Source organism: Megalobrama amblycephala, linkage group LG3 (assembly GCF_018812025.1).
Source record: "Megalobrama amblycephala isolate DHTTF-2021 linkage group LG3, ASM1881202v1, whole genome shotgun sequence".
Lineage (NCBI taxonomy): Eukaryota > Metazoa > Chordata > Actinopteri > Cypriniformes > Xenocyprididae > Megalobrama > Megalobrama amblycephala.
The window spans coordinates 46,442,985-46,467,616 of NC_063046.1; the positions used below are offsets into that span (position 1 = coordinate 46,442,985).

Below are 24,632 nucleotides of genomic sequence, written 5' to 3' on the forward strand. Positions count from 1 at the left end.
TTTCTGGGCATTTGAAAGTGTAAATTAACTTGCTGTCAATGTAGGCCTTGCAAGCCATTGGATTTTATCAAAAATATCTTAATTTGGGTTCCAAAGATGAACGAAGGTCTTACGGGTGTGGAACGACATGAGGGTGAGTAATTAATGACATTAAGCTGCTTTGAAATGATATGTATCGTGAAAAGCGCTATACAAATAAATTTGAATTGAATTGAATTTAATTAAATTATTTTCATTTTGGGTGAACTAACCCTTTAACCCGCTGGTGTTGTATGGATTACTTTTAGGATGGATGCACTTTTTGGAGCTTAAAAAACTTGGGCACCATTCAATGCCATTACAATGCTGGGAAGAGCCAGGATATCATTTAATATAGCTCTGATTGAGTTATATACACCTAGGATGGCTTGAGGGTGAGTAATTATGGGATAATTTTCATTTTTGGGTTAACTATTCTTTTAAATAATGGTATGAGCTCTCAGCCAGTGCAGTTATTTGCCAATTGGTACTGCACTCCATGTCTCAATTAATGTAATTAATTTTGGGTTAGTTCACCCAAAAATTTAAATTCTGTCATCATTTTCTCACCCTCATTTCATTTTAAACATGACTTACTTTCTTCTGTGGAACATAAAATATTTTGTCCATGCAATGGAAGTCAATGATAACCATAAAGATTCTTCAAAACATCATCTTTTCTGTTCCACAAAAGAAAGAAAGTCATACAGGTTTGAATCAACTTGAGGGTAAGTAAATGATGACAGATTTTGAAATGATTTTGGTTTCTATCCCTTGAAACTCTAACACACTCACTGAATAGCATCTCACAGAGTGGTTGTACGAGACGTGCAGGTTCCATTACGAAACACCATGTCCGAGGCTAAACACTCCTTTGGAAAGTCCTGTGGGCCACATGTGGTCTGACGCCGCAGGGCCACAGCGCAATAGTCCACCTGCTCGGCATCCAGCCCATTCTCCAACCAGCGGAAGCAGATGATACGCTGGAACGAGCGGCGGAAGTTGTCAGACACAAATCCATAGAGAATGGGGTTGGCGCCACTGTTAGCGTAGCTCAGAATGACAAATAGCTGAGTCACCATGGGGTCCGGCGGTTTGCGGAACACGCTGATCAGCTGCACAATATAAAACGGCATCCAGCAGAGCACGAAAACGGCGACCACCAGCAACACCATGCGTGTGATCTTCTTTTCAGAGCGCCGTCGCTGCAGCCAGCCCGCTTTGAGGCCCACCGCCCGCATGCGCACCACAATCAAGCAGTAGCACATGCAGATGGCTGCCACTGGGAGCAAAAAACCTAGCAGAAATGTGTAGACCACAAATGCTTCTGACCACGAAGCCTCCGGCCATAGAAAGTTGCAGTCCACTCCACCATCCTGTGCCGGAACCGTGTCCGCAAAAATGATGATGGGCAGAATAACAAGCAGTGAAAGTCCCCACACGCAAACGTTGACCACTTTTGCGACAGTTGGGCGACGGTAGCGAGCCGCTTTGATAGGGTGCACCACAGCGATGTAGCGGTCCACACTCAGCACGGTCAGGCAGAAAATGCTCGTGAACATGTTGATGCCGTCCACGCTGAGAACCAAACGACACATGAGCGAGCCAAACGGCCAGTGATGCACTGCGGCCGAGGTCGCCAGGAACGGGACGCTCAACATGAAGAGTTCATCCGCAATGGCAAGATTGAGAATGTAGATGTTGGTGGCCGTCTTCATCTTGGCATACTTGAGAATGACGTAGATGACCATGGCGTTTCCTGTGACACCGACACAGCACACTAGTGCATAGATGGAGGGGATGATGATCTTGCTAACATCAGGTTCGGGTTCATAATAGTCATAGTCACCAGTAGAGTTAGAAGGGAAACCCGTTGAGAAAATGAAGCTCTCGCTGCCATTGTATCCAGCAAGTTCAGCCATTTTATATTGTATGGTACTGTATTTGAAATGTGTTGCACCCAAATTGGGCCTCTTAATTTGTCACAATAAAAGAAACAGAATATCTCCAAGTATTTTTTTCTTCAACCTTCAAGTGTCCTTGAAATTTTTTGCGCCAAACCAATCGTCAGGTCGACCCAGCAGTTTCATCTCCAGCTCCTCAGGGACCTGGCTTCAGAACTCAATATATCTGAAGTAATAAGCAGAAAAGTTGAAATCTGAAGGCTAAATTGTTGCATCTGCAGAATTTTAAGTATGAGCTTTCCTCTTCGATTCCTAAGCAAACCTGTGCTCGTCTATGAGAGTGTGCAGGTGTTGAAGGGCATGGCTCACTGAGCGTCATTCAACTTCTCACTCTTGGCAGGGGAAAGGCATTCCAGCTCATTAAAAAGAAATTGAGTCTGTGAATCAAAGTATTACGATGTTACTCTCCATGTGCTCTTGCCTCAAGAACAACCTCCCAGTGGAGAATTGATCCACAGCATATTGTTGAATCAAGATTAGTTCATCTAGAGTTGAAGCTGTTCCATCGCACCATCATAAAAAGAGGCGTTTAGGAGGTCTATCACAGTTTGCTTCATCTCACTGATACTTAGTTCTCCAGGTGTCATTAAGGCCTATAAAAAGAAAAACCTTGTTAGTTAAAGGCACTGATAGCAATCATAATGTCTATACAAGGGACATCTGCTTTCTCAAAAAAGTTAAAACATCTAAACATCCTTAAAACAATAAACAAAAAAGATAAATTTAATTAGGAATACTAAAACTTTGACTTTAAGGGCCAGATTTTGTAACAGCTTGCGCAAGCGCAAACCCTTTTTTGGTGTTAAAAAAATACTGTTGGGATTTACTAAAGACATGCAGTGCAAAATTAGTGCTGAAAAGGTGTGGACTGAGTTGTTTTTGCGACTGACATTATTGCATATGCATTTGTAGGAGTTTCCCTTTCAGACACAAAATTTATGGGAGGAGAATATTTAAATGAATCAGGCAATGTGATTTACTAATGTTTGCGCTAGTCAGTTTACTGGTATTTGCGGCATTATTTAATGCCCATGTCTTAACCCATTTTGTGACATGGCTGCAGTTGTTGCTGCTAGAAGGAGACACCACAGAGAACAGAGAGCATGTGGTAGAAGGGAGTAAATATTTTCCACTCATATTAATTTGCCAGAGGAAGACTTTATCCGATCTTATCATTTGCCAAGCCATGTTGGCCTATATATATATATATATATATATATATATATATATATATATATATATATATATATATATATATATATGTATATGTATATGTATATGTGTGTGTGTGCGTGTGTGTGTGCGTAAACAATATTATAGGCCTATATATGTACGTGTTTGTCAAACTGCTGGGTAGTTTTATTTAACTCCACTATTGTTTAAAAATTACTGTATTGCTTGCTTAAAATGAACCCAGAGTATGTTGGAAATTAAAGGATTAGTTCACTTTCAAATTAAATTTAGCCCAAGATTTAATCACCCTCAAGCCATCCTAGGTGTATATGACTCTCTTCTTTCTGATGAAATAAATACAAACCCGATTCCAAAAAAGTTGGGACACTGTACAAATTGTGAATAAAAACAGACTGCAATGATGTGGAAGTTTCAAATTTCAATATATTATTCAGAATACAACATAGATGACATATCAAATGTTTAAACTGAGAAAATTTATCATTTTAAGGGGAAAATAAGTTGATTTTAAATTTCATGGCATCAACACATCTCAAAAAAGTTGGGACAAGGCCATGTTTACCACTGTGTGGCATCCCCTCTTCTTTTTATAACAGTCTGCAAACGCCTTTGGACTGAGGAGACAAATTGCTCAAGTTTAGGAATAAGAATGTTGTCCCATTCTTGTCTAATACAGGCTTCTAGTTGCTCAACTGTCTTAGGTCTTCTTTGTCGCATCTTCCTCTTTATGATGCGCCAAATGTTTTCTATGGGTGAAAGATCTGGACTGCAGGCTGGCCATTTCAGTACCCGGATCCTTCTTCTATGCAGCCATGATGTTGTAATTGATGGAGTACATGGTCTGGCATTGTCATGTTGAAAAATGCAAGGTCTTCCCTGAAAGAGACGACGTCTGGATGGGAGCATATGTTGTTCTAGAACTTGGATATACCTTTCAGCATTGATGGTGCCTTTCCAGATGTGTAAGCTGGCCATGCCACACGCACTCATGCAACCCCATACCATCAGAGATGCAGGCTTCTGAACTGAGCGCTGATAACAACTTGGGTTGTCCTTGTCCTCTTTAGTCCGGATGACATGGCGTCCCAGTTTTCCAAAAAGAAAATTTTGATTCGTCTGACCACAGAACAGTTTTCCACTTTGCCACAGTCCATTTTAAATAAGCCTTGGCCCAGAGAAAACGCCTGCGCTTCTGGATCATGTTTAGATATGGCTTCTTTTTTGACCTATAGAGTTTTAGCCGGCAACGGCGAATGGCACGGTGGATTGTGTTCACCGACAATGTTTTCTGGAAGTATTCCTGAGCCCATGTTATGATTTCCATTACAGTAGCATTCCTGTATGTGATGCAGTGCCGTCTAAGGGCCTGAAGATCAAGGGCATCCGGTATGGTTTTCCGGCCTTGACCCTTACGAACAGAGATTGTATCAGATTCTCTGAATCTTTGGATGATATTATGCACTGTAGATGATGATAACTTCAAACTCTTTGCAATTTTTCTCTGAGAAACTCCTTTCTGATATTGCTCCACTATTTTTCGTCGCAGCATTGGGGGAATTGGTGATCCTCTGCCCATCTTGACTTCTGAGAGACACTGCCACTCTGAGAGGCTCTTTTTATATCCAATCACGTTGCCAATTGACCTAATAAGTTGGTCCTCCAGCTGTTCCTTATATGTACATTTAACTTTTCCGGCCTCTTATTGCTACCTGTCCCAACTTTTTTGGAATGTATAGCTCTCATGAAATCCAAAATGAGCCAATATTTGGCATGACATTTCAAAATGTCTCACTTTCAACATTTGATATGTTATCTATATTATATTGTGAATAAAATATAAGTTTATGAGATTTGTAAATTATTGCATTCCTTTTTTATTCACAATTTGTACAGTGTCCCAACTTTTTTGGAATCGGGTTTGTATATGAGAAATATTAATAAATATTGACGCATCCAAGCTTTATAATGGCAGTGAACAGGGATCATTAGTATGAGCTGAAGAAAGTGCCTCCTTCCACATCCATACATCATAAATGTGTACTCCACGCTGCTACGGGGTGGTTAATAAAGGCCTTCTGAAACGAAGCAATGAATAAATATCCATATTTAACAAGTTATAAAGAAAATATCTAGCTTCCGTATTCTACATATGAAGAAAGTGTAAAATTCTTGAAGTTCAGAAAGCTTATGCTACATCCTTACCCTTTCTTTATTCAACTTACGGAAAAAAATGTAACTGACGCAACACCAGTTTACACTTTCTTCGTAATTTTAATACGGAAGGTGGTTTGGCAGAAGCTAGATATTTTACTTCATAACTTAAATATGGATTTTTTTTTTTTTTTTTTTTTTTTTTACACAAACGCATTGCTTTGCTTCAGAAGGCCTTTATTAACCCACCGGAGCCGTGTGAAGCACATATTCATGATGGATGGATGCACTTTCTTCTGCTTCATACTAGTGACCCCTGTTCACTGCCATTATAAAGCTCGGATGCATCAGGATATTTATTATCTTCGATTGTGTTCATCAGAAAGAAGAAAGTCATATACACCTAGGATGGCTTGAGTGTGAGTAAAGCTTGGGCTAGTTTTAATTTGAAAGTGAACTAATCCTTTAATATTAATATATTTAATAAATTAACATTTATTAATAAGTTTAATGAATTAAACAATAAACATTTGTCAAATTGCTTATTAATAGATGTTCACCTTTTGATTATTATTGTTTCCTCTAGTAATTATGCATCTTATTTTTAATTTTGGGTTCATTTTAATCCAGCCATATAGTAATTTTTAAACAATAGTTGGGTTACATAAAACTACCCAGTAGGTTGGTCAATCATTTTACCCAGCCGCTGGGTTTGTCCATTTTCAACCCGACTTGGGTTGTTTTTAACCCAGCATTTTTGAGAGTGTATAAGTAAGTATGTACTTTCCAAGTACATGTCAAATTATTCTACTAACCTGAACCCTAACATAACAGTCTAATACTCTGAGACTGCAACATGTAGTTGCAAATTCATAAGTTAGCTGATATGTAGTTGTACATATAGTTAGTACAGTGTCTAAAGTAGACTATTAAATAAAGCGTCACAAATTTTATACTAAGTAAACAGAAATTTAGTATTTCTTTTAAGGACATTTTAATAGAAAAGACACAATTTTACTGATTAAGAAAAATATAAATAGGTTTTGTGTCTACATATCTATTTGCTCTGTATATAAATTGGATTCAGAGATATTAGAAGTGAGATATACTTGTCATCCTTGTGATTGTGGATGCATGAGTGTGTGTGAAGGCTTTCTCAGCCATCCCCCTATTTAATTAGAAGACATGAAGACGCAGAGACACCTTTGACACCAATCTGTTTGCTGACAAAGAGCAAACATCCTGCTGTAGGACTTGGCCATGGTGATGCCAACTAAATGAGAAAGTAATGAAAAGGAGAGGACAGAAAACACTAACCCCTGCACCTCCTCACAGCTCGAGCTGTGCAGCCAGTGCCCCTGATCATCCAAAAAGCAAATGCAATGTTAAGCACAAATCTGGTAAGCTAATAATATGAATGGTTTGGAATACAAATGGCTTTGTACTTGCCTTAGTACAGCAAAAGCTGAGGAAGACAACAGAAACTGCATGTGAGCAGAATTTTGTACTCTGATAATAAATAAAGCCTGTCTTTCCCCTGCCATTCGATTTTACAGTTTCAAACTGAGATAAAGATCTCCATTTAGAAAGATGGAATGGTTTGCTAAATCTAGATAGGTCCAAGCACTCAGTTGTGTTATTGCAAATAACAATCCATGCCATGTTTTTTTTCGGGGGCATTTTTCAGTCATTTTAGGCCATTTCTACACCAAATATGTCTAAATTTTACTTGTATTTATAGCTCAGATGTTTTTTCCTTTAGGAAAATTACCACCCAAGTAATTTCCTCAAAGAAAAAAGGCCCTCATTCTCTGCTTTCAATATTTCTCTGCTTTCAATATTTCTCTGCTCTCAATATTGAAAAAAAATACAGCAATGTACACAGACTATTGTCTTCTGTAGAGCTGCTTTATAGCTAAATTAATTTTTTCATAATTGTCCCTTCCTCAGGAGTTTGACTGACAGGCGATCTAACCAATAATAACGCCAAATCCGCCATTTTGTCCGACAAAGCAGTCAGGGGAGTTAGCAGATTAACGTAGGTGGGCTTGAACTTGAAAAATAGTGTGTACTGACGTTTTTCCGTGATTGAAACAACATTCCTTATGATGTTCATTCATGTTTACTTTAATGCTATTAATGAACTAGTAGGAAGAGATTATCAGATCATGAGTCACTTGATCTGAGGCACTAAAGCGATCTGTCATGACACATTGAAGAGCCAAAAAACGGTATTTATTGTTTAAATTTCTTTAAAAATGACAACGGCCGGGTCTTTGGTAATGGTCAATTGATGAATTCCGCTATATATTAACACTGTTTTTTCCTGTTTATCATAGTCAAGCTGCTTTGAAAACATCTGTATTGTATAAAGTGCTACTGTATATGAATAAATGTGACATGGCTTGTGACATGAATATGTTTTTCAATTTAAATGACTCCAAAAGCTTAATTCACTTCTTTTTTTTGCACCAGCTGCTTCTTGTTTACAGAGAAATCATACAGATATAATCATTTTAGCACATAAAAGGTTTGGTGCTTTAATGATACACCGTGATTTGTCAAATGGAGGAGAAAGAGATGTCATTATCTACAAATTATTTCATAGCTCTATAGCCCGGTATGTAGTGTATTCACCACTGTAATCTCCATGAGAGCACCTGCTGCTGATGCCAAAGCAAAAGCCTTTTCAAGAAGCAATAGTCATTTCTTGTCTGTCTGTGATATGTTCTTTTCGTCATATAGGAGAAGCAATGATACAAGACTTAAAGAAGCATGGGATTGAATATAGATGACACTAAAGAAAGGAGAAAGAGAGAACAGTTGAAAAGGAGAGAAGGGGAAAAGAGTGACGGAGGAATGGACCCTGAGCAGACACATAAAAAGTGAGAAGCAGCAGGAGCAGAGAACACAGAGAAAGAAAGAACAGTTGAAAAGGAAAGAGTAGCAGAGAACACAGTGGAATAAAAAAGAAGAATTGTGAAAGAGGAGCAGGTCGCAGGTGGGCCGTCTCACACATACAACCCAGAGTGAGTTAAGACATGCTGGAGGACCTCATGATGAAAGACAGAGAGGATCAAGGGAGTGAAAAGAGGGAGAGAGAATAAGTGAGAATGGGTTCACAGAGAGAGGGAAACTCCATCACTGTTCTGTGACATTTTCCTCAAGCTATGGAGTTTCTCTCTCTCTCTGAGGTCACAGTAATGTCTCAGATAGTGGCACAAGACTGAAAGAAGAGGTATGTGAAAATTGGGTAGCTGGTCAATGATAAATAAGGATGTCTGGGATGATCAAAAGAAGAAATCCATTAAAAATCTAGTTTAAAAGTGCAAAGTTCTATATATTTTTTTAAACGTTTATACAATTTTCAAAAGTTTTTTAAAGTTTTTTTCCTAGATTGACCTAAATTCTTTTTTTTCCTGCAGTTTTGATTCATTTTTAAATTTACAAGTTGTTATGAGCATAATTTGTGTAGATAACTGATGATGTGCCATCTAGCTTTTTCTATGTGTTGAAATGCCCCCTTGTGGTCAGGGCAAGTTTATGTACATGTGATACAAGTGATTCGACTGATTCGAGCTCTCCATGATAGCTAATAAAATAAGTTGTTCTTCAGCATACAAAGGCCTCCGTCTCTATAACAAACTACAATTTTTTCATAAGTTTTCCATTTTCAAAATTGTACGAAATTGGGATTGGACATACTGAAGGCCTCTTTTTTTCTTTCTTTATAAGCAATACCCACATAGCAAAAGGACTTTGCGGGTATCGCGGCTTCCGGAACGTATCCGCGAACGGACCCATATCGGCGTCCACTTGCGCGCAGTGACGGATCCGCAACGAAGGCGGATCGCGGACCCGTCGTGGCTCCGTGCTGCATCCGCGATTAAAACCTTGCCTCCGCGGCGGGTCCGTTTGGGACCCGCAAATTGATACAACCCTCACAGTAAAGACGCGTGCGCGTCTGCGGATCCAACATGGGTCCGCTCAGGTTCCGCTGATTGACAGTAGAAATTACGGCGCCGCCCGGAGGCGGAGCTGATCCTCTGGGCGGCGCCAAAACTAATGTGACAGTCACGCGGGTCTGGCGACTTGAATGCGGATCCGCCTAGATATGAAGGTAAAATGATGCCATAAAGAATCGCATGGTGCAAGGAAAGATTTGTGGAAGTGTACACAAGATTGTAAGCGTAAATTAAATTTGCATGCGCGAGCTTAAATTTGTAAAGGTGTAAATCGCGTTTCAAGCACAAGAAAAAATGATTTGCCGCATTTTACTGTAATTCGTAACTGCAGTTCATGAATTGTGAAACTGCAGTTTCATGTTATGGCAACATAAATAAGATCTGTATTCTTCTGACTTCCATTTTTTCGCGCTTACACTTTTGGCACGTTTTTTTTGCCGAAATTCGTCCAAAAGCATTGCAAGCCTGTGAACAGTGATTTGCAAGCAAAAACAACAGTTCAAAGAACTGCAAAACAGATCTGTATGTGAAAAAACAAACTGTTGCAAATGTCTAAATGACTTGATGTGTACGTACTAGGGCGAAAAGGTCCCGAAATATCCAGATTTGTACAGTTCCATCTTTCTTTTAGCTGCGCTTACAGTTTTTGCACGATTCTCTCACTCATTGAGTTTTGCAAGCGTGAGGAGGAAGGGGGGTCTTTCTTCTTGCAGCCAATCAAATGAGCTTCTCGCTGACTCCTGATTTACTCTATTCTGATTGGTTCAATAAACACACCAGATGCCAAGACATTTATCTTCATTTAGGTCAGCATCGTTCAAAAAAACAGTACTTTTTGTCCACAAAAGCGTTAAATCCATGAAATATGTATACAATCGTATATATCTCTCAAACAAGGTGTCCAAAGTATAATTTTTCAAAATAGTGCAGCAGTTTTAGTTATAATATCCAAGCAGTGCTGTCGGAGTTTTATATCCTCCTGCTATTGTCATTGTAGTAAATCTCAGAAACAAAACTTTTAGCCAATGCCAAGACGATCCAATAATGTGTGTTCTGTTTATCTTCCGCATGCATGCACATCTACACAGAGACACATTTCTCTCAAGTCTCGACTATTAATGCAGCAAGCCATATATTTAATTGTATAAAATAATCCAGAAAAATGCACAAATATGGCTGAGATTAGCTGCTGAGGTAAACATGAGGCTCACAGACAACAGCGGCAATCTACCCGTCACTCAAGTGACCACGCCCTTAATTAGGCAGAAATTTAAGGCTTAATATAATTTAAACGGATGAGTTGTAAAAAAATTCACCCCCCTCACAGTTGTCATAAAGGGCAAAATTAGCTATATAGACCAAAACCACAATTTGATCCAGGCTGTAAACATGTTTTTTTCTGCTGTAAACTTGGCCGTTTTAACATGGGACTCATTGAGATTCTGCTCTCTTTTGCAGCCTGTCCCTAGCAGCCAGTCGATGAATCGCAGTTTAAGTCACTTCCGTATTGGCTTCACGAGAAACTGGGTGAGGTTGCCATTTGGCATTACGTTTAAATTTCGGATCATATAATCTGCTTACACCATTGAGCTGATGAAAATGTTATAATCAAACTGATGAGATACTTGTCTGGCTATCACCAGACCAAGCTCAATTTAAAATTGAACATTGGTCTGGGGAGTTTGCTATGTATTTCCTACTGCAAAAGAGACGTGATCAACGAGCATTATTCACGCAATTGGATAGTCCTTCAACCAATCAGATCAACGATCCAGGTGACGTACTTTTGCAGAGCGATGCGAAAACTCCAGACAGGCTTAGTTTGTATTGGTTTGTAGCATTGATCAGCGGTTTGCAGAAGCAGCAATGGCATCGAGCGATTTTTGCAGGTTGTGCAAAAAAACATGAAAGTGAGTGGTATTTACACCCAGTCGAGCAATTTGTTTGCTAAACTAAAGAAGTCATTTAGCATCGTTGAGAGGTTAAAAGGAATTGGATTGACGGTCGTGCGAGAGACGTCATCGTGTTATACCCACCCAGAGCCATAGAAAGAGCTCTGTACCCGCCAATAGCGAGCAAGGTGGATAAGCCAGTCTGTGATTGGTTCCCGCAAAAGTGTAACAGATGCAGCAGAAATTAATGTACGGTTTTCCAGACTGAGTTGCCGGGCGAAATCAAATCGCTGGCAGATCAGGCTGGGTTTACCCAGTCTAATGAGATACATTATAAAATCAAAACTCCATCGGGGCAAGAGTACAGTTAATCTAATTAATCAATAGTAATAATTAATTAATAGTTAATCTACTATTATCTGGCAATGCTCAACACTATGGTATCAGAGCAATATGCTTTGGCAATGTAAAGCCTTTTTACTATGGCAATAAAGCAACTTAAATAGCAGGAACGATGAACAATGCTGACCTAAATGAAGATAAATGTCTTGGCATCTGGTGTGTTTATTGAACCAATCAGAATAGAGTAAATCGAGAGTCAGCGAGAAGCTCATTTGATTGACTACAAGAAGAAGGACCCGCCTTCCTCCTCACGCTTGCATAAGTCAATGAGTGAGAGAATCATGCCAAAACTGTAACTGATTTACACCTTTACAAATCTAAGCTCGCGCATGCAAATTTAATTTACTCTTACAATCTTGTGTACACTTCCACAAATCTTTCCTTGCACATGCGATTCTTTATGGCATCATTTTACCTTCATAAATAGCCTTTAGATTACATCACAGCAATGGACCATGATTTGATACTTTCTATAGTATTGATAGTATCTATGAATATATTGAAAGTCAGATGCAAAATTTAAAAAAAAAAAAAACCACCGTTGTTAGTTTCACTCAAATCATACTTGTTCTCATTACTTAAACTCATGTAACTACATGAACTTAATTTAACTGAGTGGTTTCTACTAAAAATGAGTATTGTCAGCTTTAGTGTTTAAGTCAACTTAAAGGGTTAGTTCACCCAAAAATGAAAATTCTGTCATTTATTACTCACCCTCATGCCGTTCCACACCCGTAAGACCTTCGTTGATCTTCGGAACACAAATTAAGATATTTTAGTTGAAATCCGATGGCTCAGTGAGGCCTCCATAGCCAGCAATGACACTTCCTCTCTCAAGATCCATTAATGTACTAAAAACACATTTAAATCAGTTCATGTGAGTACAGTGGTTCAATATGTGGAAAATTTTTGGTGCGCCAAAAAACAAAACAAAATAACGACTTGTATGGTGATGGTCGATTTCAAAACACTGCTTCAGGAAGCTTCAGAGCATAATAAATCAGCGTGTCGAATCAGCTGTTCAGAGCGCCAAAGTCATGTGATTTTTAGCATTTTGCAGATTTAACACGCGATCTGAATCATGATTCGACACACTGATTCATAACGCTCCGAATCTTCCTGAAGCAGTGTTTTGAAATCAGCCATCACTAAATAAGTTATTTAGTTTTTTTGGCGCACCAAAAATATTCTCGTCTCTTTATAATATTAATATTGAACCACTGTACTCACATGAACTGATTTAAATATGTTTTTAGTACATTAATGGATCTTGAGAGAGGAAATGTCATTGCTGGCTATGAAGGCCTCACTGAGCCATCGGATTTCAACAAAAATATCTTAATTTGTGTTCTGAAGATTAACGAAGGTCTTACGGGTGTAAAACGGCATGAGGGTAAGTAATAAATGACAGAATTTTCATTTTTGGGTGAACTAACCCTTTAACATTGCTGGGTGAAAGCGCACAAATAAATGTTGACATAACTACCTTGATTTTTCTTAGACTGGTGACAAGTAATATCTTGTTTATTAAAAATTACATGCTAAATAAGTTACACTTACATGTGCTATGATAGCTATGGATTTTAATTGAAACAGATAAGATGAATTGGTTCCAGGGCTACAACTCAAGTCGTAGCGACGTAATTTTTTGGAGAAATCATCTTAAATATTTATGTTTATGTTATAAATTAATTATAATTATTAATTATAATTTTTATTTATTTTTCGGTAACACTTTAGTATAGGGAACACATATAAACTATTAACTATGACTTTTCCCTCAATAAACTCCTAATTTACTGCTAATTAATAGTTAGTAAGTTAGTTGTTAAGTTTAGGTATTGGGTATTATTAAGAATGTAGAATAAGGTCATGTAGAATCAGGCATTAATATGTGCTTAATAAGTACTAATAAATATCCAATATTCTAGTAATATGCATGCTAATAAGCAACTAAAAGACCCTAAAATAAAGTGTTACTTTTTTTCTATTTATTTTACTTTTTGGTTGAGTCAATGCAATATTTTTTAGAGTGTGCAATTTAGAGGAGTGAAAACCAATCAATCATTAGTGACTACTCAGAATTTACTTAGCCTTAGTAATCAACACTTGAAGATAATTAAAGATTGTCATCTTTTAGAGAAAAAACACAGCAAAAATATGAGTTGGAGAAATGTGCTGAAGATCAGCTAATGTTGAAAATCTGCAACATATTTAACATAAAAGCAAAGATAATTTGCAAAACAGTCTGTATAAAATTTGATTTTGCAGTGAATATAAAGTGCAAATTATATGACAAGCAAAGCAAATTGGTTGCACGGGTTGTTGTCTCAATTAATATTTATAAAGCCTAATTTACAAATGCATGCTATTTCTGTCACCCTCCCACAAATGCGCCATGTTTTGCAAGAATGTGACATTAGTTGAAGCACTAATAGGAATGTAATAAAGGGTCTGAATACAATTGAGAGGACAAAACACAGGAGTCATTTTTAGACAAATGTGATGCTTTTGTCTGAACTCAAAGCATGTGGTTGAAACAGAAGAGTGTGGCTTTAGTATGTGAACAGACTACCTACCCTTTTAAAATCCAGGTAAAAAGATGGCGATGTGTATTTTTCTGGTGTGTCTGTTTCATTGTATACTAAAAGGGCCATGAACCGAAACATTGCTAATCCAACTCAACATGCTTTGTAACACCATTGTGTGTGTGTGTGTGTGTGTGTGTGTGTGTGTGTGTGTGTGTGTGTGTGTGTGTGTGTGTGTGTGTGCGTGTGTGTGCGTGCGTGTGGTGATCTTGAAATGCAGCTCACTCAACAACAGCCTACAGATCCATTATGTTGAAAAGGACGTCGTCTGGTCATCATAATTAAAGCAAGTTTCTGTGGAGATTGACTATCAGCCTCCCTCAGTTTCGCTGTCTCTAGCTCACGTACACACTAAACACAGATATTACTCTGTATGATAAGGTGTTTGATGATTCTTAAGTGTTACAGTTTGAAAGCAAATCAACATTTTCACACTTTTGCAGTGTTTTTTTTTTATATATATATTTTCTGAAGGAAATGTGAGTGGTAATGCAGATTTCATGTAATTTTGAGAAATTAGTCTGATTCAAGGAGAATCAGAAGGCCAAATCCTGACTGGACGAGAGGAGGAGCTGGGGGTAGAGGAGGGTAATTAGCTCCTGAGCAATGCGATAGCTGCTGATAATACTGAAGGACCTTATATATGGATGCTGTGGTAGGTGTCGTATTCCTATAGGTAGACGTGGATCAGTTGAGAGTCAGCTGATGCGAGCTTAACTAACGTGACCTACCAGAACTATTGCTATGCTTGATTCTTAGAAAAAGGTTCAATGGGTTTCTATATAGAACTCTAGGGTTCTTGCTTCAATTTTAAAGAATGCTTTATGCCAAAAACGTCTTAAAGGTAGGGTAGGCTATTTCGGAGTGGCTAGCATTAGTAAGCTAGCTTTGAAAGCTTAAGATCCCACGCTCCCTTCAGAGCGTCTCCAAAGCCACTCCTCCTCCAAAACACATTAACGCACAAGACAGATTCTGCAAATCGTTACGAGATGAGATGCTGTTAAATGACCTCATGTCTCAAAGCACATAACATTACAATAATAATGAACATAAACAACTTACAGAGCTCTAGTTGTACCACCTGACTGCTGCAGATTCATTTTGGCGATGATAGCGTTGACATAACTAATAAATCAGAGTCTGCAGACGTGAACAGCTCCGGGTAGAACATGGGTTACCATCTTGTAATTACAGTTGCGACATGGTGTGAACGAAGCATAAGCTCGTTGTTTTGGTTCAGGAGGAACTGTAAAAGGCGGCTGCTGTTTGTTTGTGGCACTCATACCCCTTTTCCACCAAGACAGTTTGAGTTATGGTTCGGAGCCAGAGCCTAGTTTCAAACCAGTTCTTTGTCTTTCGACACCCAAAGCTTCATCTCCGAACCAGGAAAAGTGGTTCGTAAGTAGCACCAAAACATTGCTGGTCTAGAAGAACCATTTGCGTCAGGGGCTGGGGGCAGGGTTACCATGACTAACAAGAAACTTGTGACCACCATTTTTGAAATAGCAGCTAATCGAGCTAAATAGTAGCTTGATTTTATTCTCCGGCTATACAAATTACGGTGAGCCGTGTTTGGATGCTGATGTAGGTTCCCAAAGCCATGAGCATCAATAGTAATGAAACATCCTCCATTGTTGATGGAAGGCTTGTTCGAGCTATGCAGACCGATTGGCGTGTGACATCGGAGTGCTGCAGGTTCGCGGGAGCGTTTGTAGAGCATACGACTCCTTGTGTTTTTGGATCGCTCTCACGGTGCTTTGATGTCATGCACCGATCGCTCTGCAAGAAGCAGATGCATCTCGAACAAGCTTGGTGGCGCTGCCATGCCAGCGTTGCTGTGAAAGTTGCGACGTATACAGTGAGGTAAGACTTGGCTCTGTGCTGGCTCTCTAGCCCGAGGAAAGGCAAACGGTTGTTAGAACGCTCCTCAGTTGAACCAACTCCGAACTGGCAGTAGCACTAGCTCTGAACTAGCACTCAGTTCGTGCTGGTGGAAAAGGGGTATCAGTGACTGTCTGACTACAAATGTGCATAGCCTTAAGGTGCGTTCGCACCAGATGCGAATGCAGCTTTAAGCATGAGTGATTTACATGTTAAGTCAATGCAAAGACGCGACATACCTCCTGAGGAGCGAATTGAGCGTTTCAGGCGTTTGATGCACGTAACGCGTGATTCGTGCAAGTTAAAAAATCTAAACTTTGGCGAATATTCGCGCCATGTTAACCAATCAGGAGCTTGCTCTAGTAGTGACGTGATTATGACTTAGCGAGCGGAAGCAGAAATCCGAAACAACAATGGAGGACAAAATCATCGTCGCTGTACAATACATCTTCGTACTTTTATAGAAACAGGAATAAAAAGGATCTTGCTTGGAAGAAAGTGAGTGAGGAGGTCGGACAATCTGGTAAGTTGTAAAAAACGCTCTTTACTCAATTTGAGCTATATACATATTGAGACTACAAGCTAGCTAAAGCTGGCAAATTGAGCTTATTCGCCGTATTTTACAACTACTTTCCCGCTGACGAGTTGATGTGTTTATTCAGAGGAAGTGTGCAGAAAGAAGTGGAAGAGTCTAAGGGACACATATTTAAAGGAGAGAGGGAGAGCCCCTCTGTTGTGAAGTGAATTTCACGCGCAAATGAAGCGAGTAAACTCAAAATGTTCAAGCGTCCAACTACGCGCGAATAGTGCAATTTATTTGCGCGAGTCGCGTCTGGTGTGAACGCCCCATTACAGAACACGTTGTGTGCTGGAGCAGGGTGTGCAGAGGTATGGAAATACATACCTTGACAGGCAGGTAGGACATCATATCATTGCATTTGGACCGATTGGACGAACATTTTTTGGATCTGTGACGTCCACAGATGATATATGTACATGTTTTAATATTTAGAACACTTATTATTGATTGCTATCAGGATGTGAAGAGTTTCAACCAGTATAACAAAAAAATTGCCTACCCTACCTTTAAATTTACCTTTAATTTTTTGAAGTGTTAAAGTATGTTTACTAGCTGTTTTGGTTAAATTTAATCAAAAAAAAAAAAAAAAAAAAAAAAAAAAAAGAAAGCACACAAGCTTCTGTAAATGAAGTTCCTGATAGAACCCTTCAAGGTTCTGCTGTATATAGAACCTTTTCTTGGGTGGTTAGAGCATTTCTGTGTGGTTGGTTTCATGTTCTGGGTGGTTGCTAGGGTCAGAAGGGTGTTCTGGGTGGTTGCTAAGTGGTTGTTACTGGTACAAGTCAAAAGAGCGCTCCTCAAATATCTCTGACTTTCTCAGCCCTGGATATGATTCACATCTCATTCTACGTAAATCTATGGGGGGGATTTTATTTTTTACCTGTTTTATCAATTGAATTGTAAAAAAAAAAAAAAAAAAAGATTCCTTACAAAATTATTAGCAGATGATTTTACATAAAGCCCACATCTTGTCCATTTTTTGAATATTTTTTTCCTGTTAAAGGCCTGCATCTTTTCTTCTCTGAGGTCTTGTGTTGTGATGTTAAGCTACTGCTTTTTGTCTTTTGAAATATTAATGCAATTTCCACATGCCATTAATAACGCAAAAGTCACAACTCTTCTACTTCTTATTACCATAATAAAATAGTTTGTTGGGCAATTTGTGGCGCACATTGCTACAGGCGTCTGAAAGAGTGTGGAAAAGAGGAACAGAAGATCATCAATGGTTGTCACGTGTTATTGTGTAGCTTGTTTGCACGGCACCATTTGAGCATCGCAGAATCAGTCTGAAAATGCGAGCTGCAACGGGTAATATTAAAAGAGCCCGTCTCTGTATTTGTACCCTTCTCACGTCTCTGTTGTACAGTGCCTCATGCTGAAATCACACCGCTCAACTCTTGTACTCTCTGTGGGAGGGTGTATTTTATTTATTGAGCATACAGCTACAAGAGAAAATGAAAGTGAACGTGATCGATGAAAATACATTCTGATGTGCATTTAAATAGAACATTAAGAAAACTCACAGGCTCCACCTTGTGGCAACCTCAGGAGCCCTTTACTGTATTGCAGAAGTCATTCAAAACATGTAGGCTAAATTGCTGTTGACTGACATAACGTGAAACTATCAATACTTTATACTCTATTTTCACAGATCATGGAACTACTATATGATCTACAATGTTTTACTTTACAATCGTTTAAATAAGTTGCTGGTTGACTTATTGTACATTGATGGTACAATATAGGCTACACAGTGCCTAACAAATTTATTAGACCAGCACCCAGTGTAAGGTTTGTGCCACAGCTGCCCAAAACTAACAGTATTAGTGATTATCAAAATCATTTTTCATGTTTCTGTAATGGTTAATTCACACCAGTATGTGTAAGCTCTTTAGTCACAGTAGTGTTTCTAATGCTAAAATATAATTATTTTTGAGATTTAATGAATTCAAAGATAGATCGCATGCAATCTGTTTTCAAGGCCAAAGGAGGCCATAGAAAATAAAAATAAAAAAATATAATATTTTTGGTTATTATGTGTGTATAAAGATTAGCCTAATACATTTTTTTTTTTTTAGTTTTAAACTAGACCGATCCTTTATATTTATATATATATATATATATATATATATATATATATATATATATATATATATATATATATATATATATATAGTTCTTCTAAATATAGTCATATAAATATATATATAGAGTATTATAAATGTAACCTCACAATAATAATAATAATTTATATCTTTCTATTTAGAATAACTATATAGAATAATATAATTTATTATTGTTGTTGTTGTTTAGCATGATTTCTCATTTTCAATCCTATTTTTTAAGTCTTATTAATCTTTACTTGGTTCACTCTAAAAAATGCTGGGTTAAAAACAACCCAAGTTGGGTTGAAAATGGACAAACCCAGCGGTTGGGTTAAATGTTTGCCCAACCTGCTGGGTAGTTTTATTTAAACCAACTATTGTTTAAAAATTGCTATATGGCTAGCTTAAAATGAACCCAAAATAGTTGGGAAATTAAAAACCAGATGCAATTAGAGGCAACAATAATAGACAAAAGGTGAATGTTTATTAATAAGCTTTAATATTTTATTAATATACATTTAATAGTTTATTAATTAAAATTTATTAATAAGCAATTTAATAAATGTTTATTGTTTAATAATTATTCATTGAACATTAATAAATGTTCATTTCCAACATACTTTGGGTTCATTTTAATTAAGCAATACAGTCATTTTTAAACAATAGTTGAGTTAAATAAAACTACCCAGCAGGTTGGGCAAACATTTAACCCTAAACCCAATTGCTGGGTTTGTCCATTTTCAACCCAACTTGGGTTGTTTTTATCCCAGCATTTTTTAGAGTGTTGTATCGCATATATGTACAACAATCTGTATTAGATAGAAATGTTAGATTTAAATATGTTATATTACATTCAGATAAAACATAGCTTTCCTTCCTCCAAACTCCATACTAGTGTACTCATGTTTAATCAGGTTGTCCTTGGAGCGGTGAAGCATTTATGAGATTCATGAGACACAAGATAAATAGATCAGATACTTCACTGCTTTGTTTTCTCTGCTTGTATTAAGACGTGCAAGTCTGATTTTATCTGTACTGTTGAGTTTTTACAGACACAATAGATTTTCATTTTCACCTTATATAGCTATTCAATAGTTCCTTGTCTGTTTGTTTTGAAAGATCTTTTCTAGTTCAGGATAACATCAGAAGAGGTCGATGTGAGTCTGCCAATAGTTTCTACGCAGTTATTCAGTCTAATGGGACCTCCTGTGGTTCACTGATAGGACACGTTACATTTCTGCTTTCACGCTTCCTTTAACCAGCAGCAGTTATTTATTCTTCAGCTTTCAAGTACAATAATAATTTTATATTGCAAATTTGTTCTTCATCTGCCTAAAAGGAACTCAGATAAAGTTATAGAGTACATGATGTCTGTCGGTTTTAAGCGAAATCACTTTAATATTTCAAATGAACTACTAATGCACCACTTAAAATAACACACAAACTGATTCTAAAATAAAGAATGAAATCAATCTCTCAATCTCACTAGTTGCTATTGCTTAGGTATTTTTTTTTATTTTTTTATTAGAGTTTACAAAAACCTAAAAGAGCAGATAGTTTATCTGTCTTTATAGCTTTGGGAATATTCAGACTTTGAAAAAGGCGAGTTTTAAAGTGAGTGGCTGTACTTATAATAGTAATATAAAATGTTTAAATTTCCTTCAAAGGCTTACAGACACGTATCTTACAAGAGGTCAGCAACATCACCTGTCCGTTCATTTCCTCTGCAGCTGGAGCATCTGATCAGGTCAAATGAAGCGTAGCTTTAAACACATTATTACTGGTAATAGCTGAGAGTGACACAAGAAAGACACTGTAAACTTATCTTAAACTGGTGATTCATAACCAGGGCTATACGCAAGGGAGTCACTTAACCATTTTCATTTGTAAAACAGAAATTATGACTTCAAATAAGAATGCAGGACTGTAAGCAGATTAAGATAATCTTGAATAATATCTCATCTTCACAACGTCAGAAACAGTTCCCCACAGAACTGTCAAAACATGTGAGAGACACTAGTGAGTCATATATTTCTCAGTTTACAAGTGAATCAGTGTAATAATGGCTACTTTATTAATATTAATATATGATATCCAATGTAATCATTTCTGGTCCAATTTAGTCCCATAGAGCTACTTGAGCCTTACTGATAAAGACAATAACAGCTGGGAGACAGAAATAACCAATAAACTGTGAAATGATGTGTTTTAAGGTATATGTACACCTGTTTCTGATGCTTTTGCATGAATGAAGGAAACTGCTTGCTCTCGCTCCCCTCCTTATACACATAGTTACAGCTCTAAAACATTGTGTCCTCTCATATTGTTCTCAGATCAGTTCATAGATGTAAAATCAGCATCATTCATAGATGTTTTTCCCTCACATGTCTTTGAATGATAACATTAATACTAAATTGTGTATACCATGATTTAATATCACGGATAGTTAACTGAACAATAACTCAAGAATCTCCATTTCCATTAAAAGTAGATAGCCTTTAATGTGTAGTAAAGAGTTTTTTTTTTACCTGGTGTGATCCAGATGAGTAGAGTTCTGTTGGTTCGCTGCTTGGTTTGAATCAGGAGGACGCTGCTGATATGTCAGTCTGTTTGTGCAGGTTGTTCTGTATCGTCCTCCTGATGCTGGAGACACTGACAGAGCTGAAGCATCTTCTCATCTCCAGCTCTTTCATTGGTCCACCTGCCAACCCTCTATTGCCGTTCTGTCTCACTCATTCTGCCTCTGATTCTTTCCCCGTCTGTCTCTCTCTCTCCTCGTTCATGCGCTGCCTTCACATATTCTCCTTGATTCCAGTGGTTGTGCTCTCATATGCGCGCTCACCCCCTCTCTCTGTCTCTCTGTCTGTTCTCTCTCTCCATCCTCCCTCTAATCTATCTGTCTCATTACATACACATTTATTCTATTTTCAGGACAAACACAGCAAACTCTCCTTTCTTTTCACTCTTTCATGCACTCTTAATTTCTGTTGTGGCCGCTGCGCTGTATCTGTCAAGACTGATCACCTAATTGATTGTCTACCATTAAAACTCATTATTTGAAAGCTTCAAACTATCCTTTTATAAACGATTGTTCTGTAGATGTTCTTTTGATTGTCTACAGAATGTAACAGTTTGGATCAAGAACATCCATGACAGTGGATGGCTGTGGACAGTTGGATATTGAACTGTGAAAATTGTATTTTTTCTGTCAAAATGATATTAGGTGCCAGGTTTTTTTTCTTGTCATATTTATTTTTCATATTCTTTTTTTTTCCGAATTTAGAGCATTGACATTTTTACATGTATTGCTTTGTGTGTAAATGAAAAGTAGTTTTTAATTAACTTCCCACCGTCAATTCAGAGTCTGAATATGCATAAAAAAACACTCAAGCCTTTTAAGATCCATTTAAAAGGATCGAAAGATATGTGATGTTGCGGTAAAAATGAATGGCTATTATTAGGCACAGGTTTAATGAGGTATATTATCATAACTAATGAAGTTATGTTTTTAATAAATAACTACAATTCATCATGAATTCATAAAATAATTCTTGGCATATTTTTCTTGTCATAAGTAATGTCTTAGAGACACTACATCAGGCTTGTAGCATTATCAGAGCTTCGCCCAGAGAACACAATGCATGTATGGGCTTACTGAAATAATAAAAGCAAATACATTTGATCATGCTCAGCAGTAACCTTTCAGAATTCTCAGAAATGTGAAGGATTTATGATTCTGCCTGGATACTTTAACCAAAGCTGCATTAGACGCATAGAGACAGAGAGTGGAACAAATACAAATACTAATTCAGACGTATTTTTGAGAGAAGAGCAGATTTTCTCTGATTTCTTTTCATGTCCGAATTGTGCCGTTGAAGATGATATTGTTGCAGGAAACCAGTGGAAGCATTCTTATTGTTTTCTTCTAAATGTATTCTGCTGTCATCAGTATGTTTAAAGGCACACTATGTAAGTTTTCGCCACCAGAGGTCGCATTTTCAAAACAAAAACAAAGGTAAATGCTATATGTGCAGTTTTACGTGTTTTAAACAATCATACTAAAAGTACATTTGAATGAACCCACAGTATTTGCAAGTAATGGCTAAATATTTTTGTGCAACACATACTGTATTTAATTTCACGGCCATAGACGTGGTCACCAGACTTGATAAAAAGCCTTACTGAAGTACAAACAAAGTGCAATATAACTGTATGTGTAATTTCATCAGCATAACCCACAGAATTATGTAATTAATTACGAACACTTGATAGTTTTTCAAGTGAATTCATGTCATATCTATATTTCGCATTGTTGATATGTGGTATTATTAGCATTCGTTGGGGTTGGGGGTTTCTGTACTCACCAATGAATAATCATGATCCATGATGACCGAATGGCACAACAGCGGCCTGCTACATGCTGTATAACCAACACTTTCGCATTTTGTCCACGTGACTTGCCATAGTTTCCACAAGCGGAACCCAGGGATAGTGTGGATATTACATTATTAATAGGCAACAATAACAAGGGATGAATTTCTTTGGAATTTCTATGGATTTACAAACCTTGGTAACTTTAGGGATAATGTGAGTACACAGCTGTATTTAAAGGTACTAAAGAGGATCTTTTCGTCGACTGAGAAACCAAAGACTGTTAGTGAGTTTTTGAAATCAGCGCATGCGTAAGAACAACCCCCCTCATTCACAGCTCATTTCGAGGGAACGCCTCACAAACTCGTGCACGAGTATTGAACACGAGTGTTTACCACCGGCATTCGCTGTGTCGTGTTAGTGGATTCATTATGTCGGACTCACCGCAGGTAACTCATAATCTGCAGTTGTTACTCCTGTCTCCTGACAAAAACACTGCATGCGGCACCTGTGGAGTGTGGAAAGTTACTGGAGCGCGCAGCCGCGCACGTCTCGCAGAAGGAACGTGATTGACAAGCCAGATGGCCAATCGTTTACGCGATGATTGCGTAAACGATTGGCTGATGTTTTTAAGGCCCTACCTCGTGCAATGATGATGTATATTAATATTATTCCTTTCAGTGCACCTAATAAATAGTCTTTTATCAGTTAGTAAAGACAGTCTCAAGTAATATTGCAAAAATGTATAAAACAAAACATCCTCTTTAGCACATTTTTAATAGGGGTGGGAGAAAAAAATCGATCCATCGCGATTCTCTCTCCAATGATTCTGAGCTTAGTTTTTAACCAGATGTGCATCGTGCGTGTGCTTTAGAAACACCCGGATTCTGCTTGCTTCCAATTCCTCACACATATACCCCACTCGAACCTTCCGTAAAATAATCTTTCATAAAGTTCGGAAAGGATGAAGCGAATTACGACATTCACGGTCTTCACTGCACAGGATGCGAGACGCTCGCTTTGTTTGATGTTGCTGTGTGGGCGGTCTCGCCCGTCGTATTTTCCTTACAAGTGCTCTACGAAGGCAACATTTATGTCGTTTGGAATGCAGTGAACTTATATATTTAAAATATGAAACTCACTTACAGAAGGCTGCTTTCTATTTCAAATGCTGACACGTGATTTGTTTGTGAAGATTGCTCGCGCATGCGGCTGTAAATGGTTTAATGTACTTGCGTCTCAAAATGGTTTTATGACGCAAAATTAATGTAACGTTAGCCTAAACACAGCGAGTTTTGTCTTAAGATATTAAACGGACAGACAAACCGCATTACTTATTATATTTCACAAGAGATCCGTGCGTGAATGCAACTTATTAGATCTCCCGCTGTCTATGATGTAACAATCAAACGACAGTAAACATGAGAAACAAAAAATGTTCAGATAATCTTAAAGAGATAGTTCACCCAAAAATAAAAACTTGATGTTTATCTGCTTACCCCCAGGGCATCCAAGATGTAG

General features: G+C 37.8%; 1 protein-coding gene and 1 long non-coding RNA gene across 2 annotated transcripts in view; one reads left to right on the top strand and one right to left on the bottom strand.

Annotated features, from left to right (window-relative positions):
• LOC125265460 overlaps positions 1-24,632 on the top strand; it is a 126,522-nt gene that overhangs the window by 95,522 nt on the left and 6,368 nt on the right. The window lies entirely within an intron of this gene.
• On the bottom strand, positions 644-22,767 carry sstr1b (somatostatin receptor 1b). The gene is made up of 2 exons (XM_048185695.1): positions 21,269-22,767; positions 644-2,575 (listed from the first exon to the last, which is right to left on the bottom strand). The coding sequence occupies exon 2, from the start codon at positions 1,938-1,940 to the stop codon at positions 825-827; it is 1,116 nt and encodes a 371-aa protein (XP_048041652.1). The 5' UTR covers positions 1,941-2,575; positions 21,269-22,767; the 3' UTR covers positions 644-824.